Source organism: Loxodonta africana, chromosome 3 (assembly GCF_030014295.1).
Source record: "Loxodonta africana isolate mLoxAfr1 chromosome 3, mLoxAfr1.hap2, whole genome shotgun sequence".
In the NCBI taxonomy this organism is placed as follows: domain Eukaryota; kingdom Metazoa; phylum Chordata; class Mammalia; order Proboscidea; family Elephantidae; genus Loxodonta; species Loxodonta africana.
In genome coordinates, this window is record NC_087344.1 from 60,502,347 (window position 1) to 60,516,618 (window position 14,272).

A 14,272-nucleotide genomic window follows, 5' to 3' on the forward strand; every position below is an offset into this window, starting at 1 on the left:
CTCTCCTGTGCGGAGTTCCTTTTGTTTGTGGATTTCTTTTTCATTTCTTTTGTTTTTGTAGATTTTGTTTTTATTGAGACTTTATGTTTTTCTTCTTTATTCTGATGAGTAGGTTCATTAACTTTCTTTGTGGTTACCTTGAAATTTACCCTTGTCTTCCTAAGTAATAACCATAACCCACTGCCGTGGAGTCAATTCCAACTCATAGCAACCCTATAGGACAGAGTAGAACTGCCCCCATAGAGTTTCCAAGGAGCACCTGGTGGATTTGAACTGACAATCTTTTGGTTAGCAGCTGTAGCACTTAACCACTCTGCCACCAGGGTTTCCTCCTAGGTAATACATTCCTATTATTACTTGGTATCGCCTTGCCTTCCTCTCCATTAGAAAATTCTATACCTATACTGTTTATTCCCTGCTTTATTGTTCTGGCTTTTGTTGTCATTTACAGATTAACCTCTCTGGTTCCCTGTTGCAATTGTTTTGGTTTTGCATAGTTCTTGAGAGTTCATTTCCTAGGTTGGTATCTGGCTGGTAAAATCTTGCATCCTAGACTCAGGCTGTGGTCTGGTGTTGTTTGTTCTCAGACCAAAGGACTCCCTTTAATAATTCTTGTAAGTTTGGTTTGGTTTTATCCCCTTAATTTCTGTTTATCTGGAAATGTTCTAATTTCACCATCATATTTGAATGAGAGTTTTGCAGGATATATTATTCTTGGTTGGCAAATTTTTCTTTTGAGGTTTTATATATGTCATCCCACTGCCTTCTTGCCTGCATGGTCTCTGCCAAATAATCAGAGCTGTCTGATTGTTTCTCTTCTGTACGTGTCTTTTTGTTTTTCTCCAGCTGCTTGCAGGATTTTTTTCTTTGTTTTTGGTTTTAGTGAGTGTGATTATGATATGCCTCAGTGTTTTTTTTTTTGGGGTGTATTCTATATGGGGTTCGTTGAGCTTCTTGGATGGTCAACTTTTCATCATTCATGACATTAGGGAAGTTTTCTGTCAGCAAGTGTTCAATGATCCTCTCTGTGTTTTCCATTTTCTCTCCCTGTTCTGGAACTCTGATCACTCGCAAATTTTTGCTTTTGATTGTATGGCACATAATTCTCAGGGTTTTTTCATTTTTCAGTCTTTTTTCTGATTTTTCCTCAGAGTTGTATCCAAGTGTTTGTCTTCAATTTCGCTGATAGTGTCTACCACCATTTTAAACCTGTTCCTCAGCCGTTCTATGACACTGTCCATTTCCAAAATCTTGTTTATCTTTTGGGTTTCTAATTGTTGTTTACGTATTATTTCTAGCTGTGAATTTATTTTGGCATTTTGTTCCTATATTACTTTCCTGAATTGTTCCATTTTTTTGTCTGTATTTTCTATGAATTTTTCTCCCTTTTCCAAAAATTGTCTACTTTTTCCTCATTTTTGTCTGCTTTTTGGTTCAACTCTCAGATTGCTCCGAATATTAGGGATTTGAATTCCCTGTCGGGTAGTTTTAATGCCTTTTCTTCTACCAGAAAGTCGTCTGGTGTTTTATTTTGAATGCCTACTGGACCCATCCTGTCCAATTTTTTTATATGTTTTGATATTGTCTGCTGTCTTCAGAACATTCGGTAGGTATTTTCTTCATTTCTTGATTGTAGATTTGTTTGTTTCATCCTGCTTCTTTGTTTTATTTGGTTATGTCTGAGCAGACAGGCTGTGCATTCTTTGTTGTTTGCTCATCTGTAGTCACAATATTTTTCACCTCCTTGTCCAATGTCAGAGACAGTCATTCAGCTATGATGCAGCAGGACAGCTCCAGCTGAAGGGGAGGGGCTGGGATGGATTGTTTTTGGCATGTACTTTAGGGCCGACAGGGAGGGCCAGGAATCAATGCTGGGCAGGTTCCAGTAGGCCGTGCCTGTGCTGCTCGGAAGTGTGATGTTCAGTGCACAGTAGAGGATGTCAGGAAAGATGGGGGAGGCTGTGGTGTGTGGCACTAATAGGAGTATGGAGAGGGAGGAGAAAGAAACAGGAGCCCAAAACAAACAAGCAAGCAAAGAAAGAGAGAGAGAAAAAAAAAAAGAACGCTAAGGGAGCTTGCCGTTGGAGTGGAAAGATAAGAAACCGAAAAATGGAGAAAAGCAAAAACGGAAAAAGAAAGAAAGAAAAAAAAAAACTGATAAAAATTTGAAAAATAAAAAAAGAAAAGCCCCCAGGAGTCCCAGAGTCCCACTGGTTGGGCTGCTAAGACTGGGGAAGTGGCTCCTAGGCTGAGCAGTATAGCCTGGTTACAGCGGGTATAGATGTCACACAGCACCAGGTATTCAGGAGACAGGGAAACAAGTGTAGAGAGGCAAAAACTGAGAAATAAAGACAGAAAGGGAACAAGAGAGAGAAAAAAAAGAAAAAAAGAAATGCCCCCAGGGATCCCACCTACGTGGCTGTGCAGCTAGGGGGAGTGGCCCCTAGGCTGTGCAATGCAGCCCAGCTAGAAGTGGCTCCCAAGCTGCAAAAAGAAAAACAAAACAAACAAAACAGAACAAAGCAAAACAAGGGGGAAAAAGCCCCAGGGATCCCACAAGCGTGGTGTTGAGGGGCAGAGGAGTGATTCCCCAGTCAAGAGTGGCTTCACAGCCTTTTCAAGAAGAAGCAAAGATGGCACACGGAGCCAAGTGTTCCAGAGAAAGGAGAGGGAGGTTGTAGGAGGCACAGAAGAAACCAAAAGAGATGGAAAGAAGCAATATCAGCTTAGGGGCCGGCCAGTGTAGACAGGGTGAGTCTAAGCAGCCTGAGGCTAAAGCAATTGCCTCCAGGCCAAGAGACCTCGGGTGGCAGGAAGCAGAGGAGGCCAAAGGGGGGGGTGGGGAGGGTGCTAGGAAAGCATATATCACCAGTTACCGGGTGCTCTGTCTCCTGCTGGGAACTCATGAAGCTGCCTTCCCATACTCCCTGTCCACTGATCTCCGACGTGGGTGAGGCGAATCCAAGCGGCAAGGAGGCTGCACTTCCCGGCCAGCCAAGCCACCATGGCCAGCCAGCAAGCTCAGAGGTAGAGCAGTGGGGAGAGAATGGGGGGTGGGAAAGCGTGTATCACTGATTACTGGGAGCTCTGTCTCCTGCTGGGAGTTCTGTGAAGCTGCTTTCCCGTGCTCCCTGTCTGCTGATCCCCAACGGGCGTCCAAGATGGCGGATCTGTGCTGCGTTAGCTGGTGGGGCCCTGCGCACGTATCTCCCCTAGCTCTCTGTCCTCTGTCAGTTTTTTATTCCATTCAGTGCTTGACTCAGTTCTCTATCTCTTCATTTGGCACTTCAGGTTCCACAAGTGATGTCTGTCTGTGTTTCACTTAGTTTTTGGGTCTTTGCTGTGGAAGGATGGGTCCGTGGTGTTTCTGTCTATGGCCCATTTTGGCTAGAAGTCCTCAACAGCCTTAACTCTTAACCACTACACCACCAGGTTCTGTCCCTAGCCTTGAGTAATTTCCTCATGCACAGGTGCTGATCAGCACTCTGCCTAAAATTTGAGGTGACCTCTGCAGATTTCCAGAGCTCTCTCTGCAGCTCTGTCCTCTCCAGCACTCTACGGTGAGCTCTTGTCACCTAGACTTTCAGCTCTGCTTCCTCAACTGAGTTCACCAGGTTGCGCCTGACATCTCCCCTTTTTCACAGCCTGGAAACTTTCTCAAGACAGTAAGCCCACTGTCGTAGGGTTCACCTTGTTCTTTTCCTGCTCTGAGGGATCACTGTTCTTCCTGATGTCCAGCATCTTGAAAATTTTTTCACATACGTTATCCTTTTTGTGGATCCAAATGCTATCCAGCGCTATCCTTTTACTTGGATCCACAATCAATGCCCATGAAGCAGCAGTCAAGAAATTAAATGACATATTGCATTGGGCAAATGTGCTGCGAAAGACCTCCTTAAAGTGTTAAAAACCAAAGATGTCCCTTTGAGGACTAAGGTGCACCTAAACCAAGCCATGGTGTTTTCAATCCCCTCATATGTATGCAAAAGCTGGACAATGAATAAGGAAGACTGAAGAATTGATGCGTTTGGCAAAGGATATTGAGTATATCATGGACTACCAGAAGAATGAACAAATCTGTCTTGGAAGATGTACAGCCAGAATACTTCTTAGAAGCGATGATGGTGAGACTTTGTCCCACATACTTGGACAGTTATCGGGGGCCAGTACCTGGAGAAGGGCATCCTACTGGGTGAAGTACAGGGTCGGTGAAAAAGAGAAAGACCTTCAGTGAGACAGATTGACAAAGTGGCTACAACAATGGACTCAAACATAGAAACGATTGTGAGGATGGCACAGGACCAGGCAGTGCTTCGTTCTGTTGTACGTAGATCACTATGAGTTGAAACTAACTCAAGAGCACCTAACAACACCACTTTCTGTTATTTCAGGAAGGACGGCAAATCTGTTCCCTATCACTACATCTCTGTTCACTCTTTCAATTAGATTTTATAATTTTCCTCATAGAAGTCCTATGCCTTCTCACTAAATTTGTGTCTAAGTATTTATAACTTTTGTAGCTATTATAACTGGACTATTTTCTCCCATCTCCATGTCCAGGTACTTATTTCTAGAGTGTAGCCCTCGTGGTGTAGTGGTTAAGAGCTTGGCTGCTAAATAAAAGGTTGGCAGTTCGAATCCACCAGCTGCTCCTTGGAAACCCTATGGGACAGTTCTACTCTGTCCTATAGGGTCATTATGAGTCAAAATTGACTTGGTGGCAGTGGTAGTTCTGTGGTAGACTTCAGTTTGATTCACAGCCAGTGCACCTCATGCGAAACCACTACCTGTCAGTGGAGGCTTGCATGTTGTTATGATCCTGGACGTGATAAGGAGCCCTGGAGGCACAATGGTTAAGAGCTCAGCTGCTAACCAAAATGTTGGTAATTTGAACCCACCCGGCAGCTCTGCTAGAGAAAGACCTGGCAATCTGCTTTTGCAAGATCACAGCCTAGAAATCCCTATGAGGCAGTTCTGCTGTGTCACATGGGGTTGCTGTGAGTCAGAATCAACTCAACAGCACTCAACAATAACATGATGCTAAACAGATGCCAGCAGAGTTTCCAGACTAAGACAGACTAGAAAGAAAGGCTTGGCCATCTACTTCCAAAAATCAGCCAGTGAAAATCCTACAGATCACAGTGGCCCAATCCACAACTGATCATGGGAATGGCACAGATCAGGCAGCATTTCATTCCATTGAGCATGGCATCACCATGAGTCAGAGGCCGACTTGACAGCAGCTAACATTTTTAGAATTAAAAAAAAAAAAAAAAAAAACTATTGCTTTTCGTATACTTATTTGTTGACAGGTGTCCTGAAACTAACATCAGTTCTGAATTTACCCAGCAAGTAATGAGTATCTAGGGCTGGTGCAGCTGCTCAGCAATGCCAACAACCCAAGCACTGCTCCACCCATCCCAGCTCTTGTCCTCATGCTTGTTACTTCATGGCACGAAATGGCTGCTACAGCTCCACGCCACCTTTATGTGCCACAGGCAAGAAGGAAGAGGGAAACAGAGTGGCAACTCCTGTATCAGGAAACCAAATATTTCTCAAAATAAATTCAGCTGGTGTCTTATTAGCCAGAATTATAACATTTGTAACAATTTTAACATTATAACAATTCTGACTGTAACAGTAGTCTGGGGAAGCATGTGTTTAGCAAGAAATATTACCATAAATTCACAAAAAATGTCAGGGTTCTAGCTGGTAATGTAGAAAGAATTGATATGGGTAGGCAACTAAGAGTCTACAACAAGCTATGCTTGAATTCCTAGAATAAATGCTGCTGAGTCATAGTGATTCTTTTAAAAATACTGTCAAGTTCTATTGGATGTTTTTGTTTTTTAGGCTATTGCAGTATTCTGTTAAAGAAAAACTTCAAGGTAGCGGGAATAGCACAAATTTTTCAAAGGTAGCATCAAGATCTTGTGACCAGACCAACGATTAACTACACACAGAAATGCTAGAAATGGAAACAAAATGAGAGCAGAAAACAAAGTGCTACATAAATTTTAAAAAATTACCAGTGGTATTAAATGTTGTCTTCTTTAAAACTAATGCTGAGGTATTTGTGAAATTTTCTCTGTATTTCAAATGTCTCTTAAGTATTTGACCTTTTAATCAGCAAGTAGAAAAAAAATGTCTCCCTTTCTGTTTGTACTTATTAAAACTATTGCTGTGATAATATTTTTTTTAAGTTTTTACTTTCTAGAGACTTTTTTAAGTCTTTACCTTTTAGAGGAAAAGCAAAGATGTCACCTTGAAGACTAAGGTGCGCCTGACCCAAGCCATTGTATTTTCCATATATGCATGTGAAAGCTGGACAATAAATAAGGAAGACCGAAGAATTGATTTCTTTGGATTGTCGTGTTGGCAAAGAATATTGAATACACCATGGACTGCCAAAAGAACAAACAAATCTGTCTTAGAAGAAGTACAGTCAGAATGCTCCTTAGAAGCAAGGATGGCGAGACTGCGTCTTACATACTTCGGACATGTTGTCAGGAGGGATCAGTCGCTGGAGAAGGACATCATGCTTGGCAGAGTACAGGGTCAGCAGAAAAGAGGAAGACCCTTAACGAGGTGGGCTGACACGCTTAACAATTTTAAGGATGGCACAGGACTGGGCAGCGTTTCGTTCTGTTGTACGTAGGGTCAGAGTCAGAACCAACTCGACGGCACTAACAACAACCTTTTAGGGACACTTGCTGAAGTATTTGTAGATAAAACTATACATCCAATATTTGCTTCAAAGTAACATGATGTCATGGAGGGGCAAATGGATAGGTATAAAGGTAAAACAAGACTGGGTATATGGAGTTCACTGAATTATTCTGTCTTCTTTTGACTACATATGAATTTTTCCATAAAAAAAAAAAATCTGTGGAATGAAAATTTAGCATTTTAAACAGCATGTAGAAAAAAATGTCTGTGGACTTTTTACTAAATAAGACTAACGCTGGGGTAATAGTATTGTGATTTTTTTTTAAGTCTTTACGGGCATATATGTGCAAATGCACAAATATTTTAAATGAAACAAAGTGTTCAGCAGAGATCCTACTCCAAAGGATATTTGATTTTTAAAAAGGAATTGTACATGGACAAAAGCCATGGGGAGCTAGTTCTGCTGCTCCCTAAACTCAGTCATAAGCAGCTGTGTGTATAGACTGTATCAACCCCTCAGTGGCTGCTGCGACCTTTCCCAGCACTGTCCACAGCATGGGAGTCTACAACCCCAAATGGTTCCTGGGTCCAACTATAGATTTTGTCAATCTCATATTCATGGCAACAATGACTACATTTCCATATACTTTGAGTAATCTTAAACCTGTAAGGCTTCAAAGATTAAAGTCATACACATTTAAAATACATAGAAAAATAATGTAATTAGAATTTATACAAAGTAGATTTTTACAAAACAAGTACACTACAAGAAATACATCTTATATCCAAGCACAAAAATATGGAAATATACATGGAAGTATATGTTTAAGAAAAAAAAAAAACATTTATTTCTAAACGCTGAGTGGGAAGGCATAGGTTGAGTCCTGGTTGACTAGGAGAATTCTGAAGAAACCTTCGATTTGTTAGCAGAACGTTCCACTCCATTCCCCAGCTTCTAAAAACAGTTCCTGCAGGAGATTAGACAGCTGTCCCTCTTTCCAGGTTTTGTTTAATTTCAGCTGTGTATTTCCCATAGAATCTCTCTGCCTTCTTGTTGAATTTGGCATTCCTCTCATTAATGTAGTCGATATCTGCATCATCATTATAAGGACGTCTCCGGCTATATTTGTCTCGTTTTTCAATTCTGGGGAAGGGAGAAAATAATTTACACAATTGAAAATTGTACTTATTTTGATTTTAATAAAACATGGCCAAGTGGCTAAGGATACAATCAGAACACTTAGAATAGCACCCTTTGGAAAAAAAAAAAAAAAGAGCTGTTTTCATCAAGTTTAAACTGCTAAGAAAAGGCATAACCCTGGGTATGAATTTGATAAATACGAACTCATCTTCAAAATGCTTCTAAAAGAGCAACGATACATTGTTAGGAACAGTACACAGGAAGTATTACTTAAAAGAGGATATAACCAGTTGCCAGTTGCATTCCAGTCAACTCTGACTCATGGCGACCCCGTGTGTGTCAGAGTAGAACTGTGTTCCGTAGGGCTTTCAATGGCTGATTTTTTGGAAGTAGACTGCCAGGCCTTTCTTCTGAGGCGCCTCTAGATGAACTCAAATCTCCAAACTTTACATTAGCAGCCAAGCACATGAACCGTTTGCGCCACCCAGAAACCCCATCATTGAAATAACTATTACCATATTAGTAACGATACCTGCTGCTAATGTGAACTGAGTGCTTAGTGTATGTTAAACATTATTCCTAACACTCTCCATATGTTAACTCCTACAATACAAATTCATCCTGCTCTGCCTGATACTTACCACTACCAGTGTTAAGAAACAACAAATGTAACTGGGGCTCACTTACTAGCACATTATGCTTGCCTCTGCAAATCAAACAGCGGGATAGCTGTTAAAGTAAAAGCCTTTCAAGAAGAGCTATTTTCTTTACGCTTTTCCTCCTCCATTATAACAACTCAATTTCATCAATACTCTGCATCTCCATTACAAATCATATGAACTCAATCCATACTTGAGTTTCAAATTTTTCTTAACTTAGAACATTCTACTTGGGTATTTAGCATTTTAATCAGCACATAGAAAAAATCTCTCTCTGGACTCTTCGTTAAAATAAAACTACTGCTGTGATAACAGTACTGAAGTGTGTTTAAGTCTTTTATCTTTTAGAAATACATACTGTAATTAGCAAGTATAGTTTCTGTCTGCTCAATTCATTCTCAGCATACTATATCCATTTTGTCTTCATTTCAGCTGCTCTATTGAGTACTCACTGTTTTTCCAGATCTATGACCATCCTATCAATTTCCTCTGTGGAAGGCACATGTGTTCCATGAATAAGACTGTTAGATGTTGGGAAAAACTCTTCTCCACTGAAAAGACAGCAAAATGGACTTAAGGCAAGACTACGAATGCTCCACATTGCCAAATTTCAAACTAAACCAACATTCATGATGAGAGATAAAATATACACATATATTTACCATGAGGTCCTACCTTAATTTTTTTTTTTTTTTTTTTAAAAAGGCAAGTACAGAATTGGAAGGAACCTAAGAAACCATCTACTCCAATGCCTTCATTCTACAGACAAAAGAGCTCAGGGCCAGAGTCAGAGAACTTAACAAAATCACGAAGCTGGGATTAGAACTTCTAAGCTCAGGTTATTTCCCTTTCCACTAAAGAAGGGATCAGCAAACTACAGCCTGCCGCTTGTTTTTGTAAATAGTTTTACTGGAACACAGCCACACCCATTCATTTCTGTAGCCTCCATGGGGGCTTTCACACTACAGCAGCAAAGCTGATGAGCTGTGACAGAGACCATGTGGACCACAAAGCCTGTAATATTTACTATCTGGCCCTTCACCAGTTCTCCCACCCTTCACTAATGTATTCTGTCTCCAAAAATGGTATCTAAGTAACTGTGAAAATCTGGGTATTATCCATTTAACAGCTCAGCTAGAAAGACAACCCAGTGGCTGGCTTAACTGCTGAGGAATGAGCAATAAATAGAGTTGTCGAGATCAGAGACCATTCTTAGACAGCTGTTGATAACACACACCTCAGCATTAAGGTATGTTTGTATTTACGTGTGTGTGTCTGTTGTGCATAAACCAAAACCAAACCCAGTGCCGTCGAGTCGATTCCGACTCATAGTGACCCTACAGGACAGAGTAGAACTGCCCCATAGAGTTTCCAAGGAGCGCCTGGCGGATTTGAACTGCCAAGCCTTTGGTTGGCAGCCATAGCACTTAACCACTACACCACCAGGGTTTCCCTGTTGTGCTTATACACACACAAATACACATATGCCATCTCAAGATGAAAAAGGGCCTTGAGTTAAGCCTGTCGACTTACTGCTTTTCTCTCATTCTCTCATACGTCTCCATGTCAGGTTTGATCTGTTTAGTCAACCGGTGATACTGCCGTAACTGGGCAGCAGCATAATCTAAAAATAAGAGTAAAATCAGAAACTATGAATTTCCTTGTTTGGGCATTAGTACTCAGAGAAAAATCAAAACTATTACGTAATGTACATAAAGGAAATTAACTTAAGCATAGTTTCTATCCTGAAGATGCTGACGATATGGGCTTCGACCAATTTTACCACAAAAAATAGAAGAATCCAGCATTTTAGTTCTGTCATATGAGACCTATTTGTATTTTTCCTGGTTTTAGGCCTCTCAGAGAATATTCCATGAAGGAACAACAGGGGGCACATCCCTCCTTGAAACCTGAAACAGTAAAGGCAACATTTAATCAAATAAAGGCCAATTTTACCTGAAAACCCCAGATCGGGGTTTTTCCTCTTCTTCTTCCTCTCCCATCTTTCTGCATCTTCTGCACTGATCTCCAGCAACTTCACTTTCTCATAGTCTTCCCCTTTTGCTGCACATTCCTAAAGAGGGGAAAAAGGAGACAAAAAGAGCTATGACACCTGCAACTGTGACTCAAGCAATTATTTTAAATCAAGGAAAATCCCGTAAACGCATCAAGCAATACTTCAAAAATAACAATATTCAAAAGAAATTTGGTAATCTGTAAGAAGTGAATGCACCAATTTCAAAAATAATATTTACTGTTTATCAGGTACCAGGCCCTGCTTTAAATGTTTTACATGCATTAACACATTTAATTCATAATTAACTAAACAGATGAGAAAACACAAGCACAGAAAGAATACACAACTCGCCCAGAGGGTCACAGCTAGCGAAGGGCAGAGCCAGGAAATGCCATCTAGCAGGCTGGCTCCAGAGCTGGTGTGCTCAAGCACCATGTTATACAGTCTCAGTGCAACACACTGATTGAATACACCACTAATAAAGACAGCAGGGTAGTTCTTAACCTTTTTCTTTTCTTCTTCCCGCAATTCCCATTCCAAACGGGCTTTTTTGGCTTCCCAATTCGCAGGTAACTTAAGCCTTTTATCTTCCTCCACAACTTCCTGGTGATTTAATTTGCGAGCTTCATTCTAAAAACATAACATGAAAACTTTGTCAGGTGAAATGAGAAAATAAATCCAAAAAGATCTCGTTTTCTTTGAGGAGGGTCAGGTCAGACCCTGCAACAAGGGGGTTCCATTTTATCCTAAAGTAACAGAGAGGCATCAAAGGATTTTAAGCAAAGGAACAGCAAAATTAGGTTTGCATATCTGTACAGTCAAGAAAAATTTGTTAGGCCCCATTGGTTTGGTACCTCCAGAGGTAGTTAGTATCAGCTTTGTCACTAGTTAGCTGTGTGGTCCCTTCAGGAAACCCTGGTGGCGTAGTGGTTAAGTGCTACAGCTGCTAACCAAAAGGCCAGCAGTTCAAATCCACCACGCCCTCCTTGGAAACCCTGCGGGGCAGTTCAACTCTGTTCTATAGAGTCGCTATGAGTTGGAATCGACCCGACGGCAACAGTTTTTTGTTTTTTTTTTGGTGGTCCCTTTGAGAAGGTTCCTTAGAGTTAGATTCGAGCAAGGTTTTGCAAAGTGAGGGAGTCATTACTGGAATGGTGCTTGAGTACACTTTAGATGGCATTAAATAATGTTAAATCACAAGATGAGAAAGATACTCTACTTTCACTTCTCTTTTAACCCTGATTAATTCAAAGGAAAAGGCTCAAATTGGGCCTGGAGGGTTTTAACACCTATGTTTATATCATTAACACTTTCTAAGTCCTCCTCCCTTTAATATTTTAACACTTTATATTACGATAAATGAAAGGAACTTTCCATTCAAAATACTAATAAACAGCCTATTTTAAAACAAATTTAACCACGTAAAAGAAGATGAGTAAGTCTTCTTAAGAAAAACTTATGTGAGATGTTTTTTAGGACACGGCTGGTAGCAGAGTTAGTCCCGGAAGCCATGTCTCCCAATTTCCAGTCAATTCCTTTACACAATCCCTCCAAGTAAGTATTTAAGAGTGTTTGTCTATTAGACTGACATTTTCTAGGCAAAGAGAGATATTCCTTTCAACTACCATCCCTCACATACTCTGGGCTCCGGCAATGCCCTGTAGTCAGACACCAAGAACACACCAGTAGTCTAACAAAGTTAGGTTGATTGCACTGGGGAGACAGCACGCCATGGGGAACCACAGGCATTTCGGTGAGAGAGTGTTGGAAGGAGCTGGTTACAGGATTTCAGTTTGTATCAGGTGATTTGGGGTAAGGTTCAAGGAAGCTTAGGTTTGCTCTGAATTGGGCACTGTCAGAAAGCGAGGATAATTCTCAGCCTGGTACCCAAGGAGGTGTGACTAATGGAGACTAATGCTGTATTTCCTAATAAGTCCCTCCTGTTAGCCAGAAGAGGGGGACGGGCGGTCACATCTGTGGTTTGAACAGTGTTCTTGTCTTTGTCTCAGTCCAGTAGTCACAGGGTTATGGTGGAGTTTTGGGAAAACATGGCCTAGCAGATAGCCATGCCAGCTCCAAGAGGACAACAGTCAGGGTCTGTTCTTTTCTTTCCCACTCAACTGCACCCAGCTATTTGCTGGACTCTCATCCCTAATGAGAACTCTTCCTTTGCACCTGCTCTCTCTGCTTGGATACCGCTTCCTCCAATTCCTTTGTCTGTTAATTTCCTACTTTCAAACAGTAGCTTAGGTGTCACTTCTTATATGAGGCATTCCCTGGAGCCTCACTTCACCCCCAAAACTGCATTATTTCCTCCTCCTCTGCATCACCAGGGCACTCTTTTTCTCCTCTACCATGGCATTTAGCACAGTATAATTTATGGTTATAAAGCTGTCTCCTCTACTTAAAAACAAAGACCTTAACTTAATCATCTGGTTCTCTACCAACTAGCTCAGCCATGGCACTGTAGACTTTTATTAGAGGTTAACTGAATGTTTTTGAATGAGAAGACAACCAACTCTAAGGGGCGCTGGTCCGATTTCTTCTAGTCTCTAAAACCAAAAAAACCAAACCTGTTGCCGTCCAGTCAATTCCGACTCATAGCTACCCTATAAGACGGAGCAGAACTGCCCCATGGAGTTTCCAAGGTGCGACTGCTGGATTCGAACTGCCGACCTTTTAGTTAGCAGCTGTAGCTCTAGTCTCTAAAAAAAAGTGCTCCGTATTTCCGTAGGTAAAATGAAAGGCTTGTTAGAATCATAGAGCAGGAAGAATGTTAGTCATAGAGCCTCCCGGGTCTAACCGATAAATTAAATCAGACTGGGGGAAGAGGAAAAGAAGATCCAATTCTGTGGGTCTACAAGGAGTGCTGGTTCGACTTCTTATCGCAGATAAGTTCCTCTGCCAACGCACCTACAGGCCTGGCCAAGTGACAGGTCTGAGCTGGCCTCCGGGACTACTCACCCGCTTCAGGTGCAACTCCCGGAATTTGCGCAGTCGCTGTTCGCGCTTCTGGGCCGCCAGCTCCTCCGTAGCCGTGAGGGGCTGCTCCTCCTCCGCGAGGTCCACCGGCACCTGCGGCGAGAAGGACAGGCTTCAGGCGGGGCAGACTCCACTAATTCCGGTTCGGCCCAGACCGATTCCCGGTCGCTCCCGACAAGCCGCGGAAGACCCTGTAACTCCGATCCCCCGCCCCTGCCTCCCTGTATTCCTCCTCCACAAACACCTCCGGGCAGAGCTGATAGCACCCACCGCCTCAAATTGAGTCGCAGCCGCCATCACAACCTTCCACTTCGCACTTCCGCAACACCAAACAGCATTTCCGTCAGCCTTCCGAACGCACCGCCTATAAACGTTATTAAGCTGCGATGAAGCCCCGCCTCTTCCGGGCGACCTCAATAATTAGGACCAATCGCTGCCCCTTTTAACAATGAGCGGGTTTTGATTGGCCTGGGTGCTGCTCCGCCGCAGAAAGCCTCAGGGGCAGGGCAAGGCAGGGAGGGGCGAGTGGCTGAGGGAAGTGTCAGAAGCGGCTCGGAAAATGGCAGCTTCAAAGGACTTTCCAAAAGGAGCCGTGGTAGAAAGTAACCGAATCTACTTGTTCACTATAAGTGGAAAGTACCTTCCATTCGCGTTCAGCTTTATGTCACATCCCAAGAGGCAGGTCTCCTCTGACTACCTTGTGTCACGTAGGCCTTTGTTGCGGTTGTTAGGTGCCTTCCAGTCGATTACACCTCATAGCGACGCCCTGTACAACAGAACGAACCACTGCCTGACCCTCAGCCA

The 14,272-nt window shown here is 42.3% G+C and overlaps 1 protein-coding gene across 1 annotated transcript; it reads right to left on the reverse strand.

The window, feature by feature from the left end:
• Window positions 1-5,333: 5,333 nt before the first annotated feature.
• On the reverse strand, window positions 5,334-13,842 carry SYF2 (SYF2 pre-mRNA splicing factor). Its single transcript, XM_003415246.4, has 7 exons — window positions 13,739-13,842; window positions 13,451-13,561; window positions 10,991-11,116; window positions 10,426-10,543; window positions 10,003-10,093; window positions 8,922-9,020; window positions 5,334-7,813 (listed from the first exon to the last, which is right to left on the reverse strand). Exons 1-7 carry the CDS (start codon window positions 13,763-13,765, stop codon window positions 7,648-7,650), a joined length of 738 nt encoding a protein of 245 aa, XP_003415294.1. The 5' UTR covers window positions 13,766-13,842; the 3' UTR covers window positions 5,334-7,647.
• Between the last annotated feature and the right edge of the window lie 430 nt (window positions 13,843-14,272).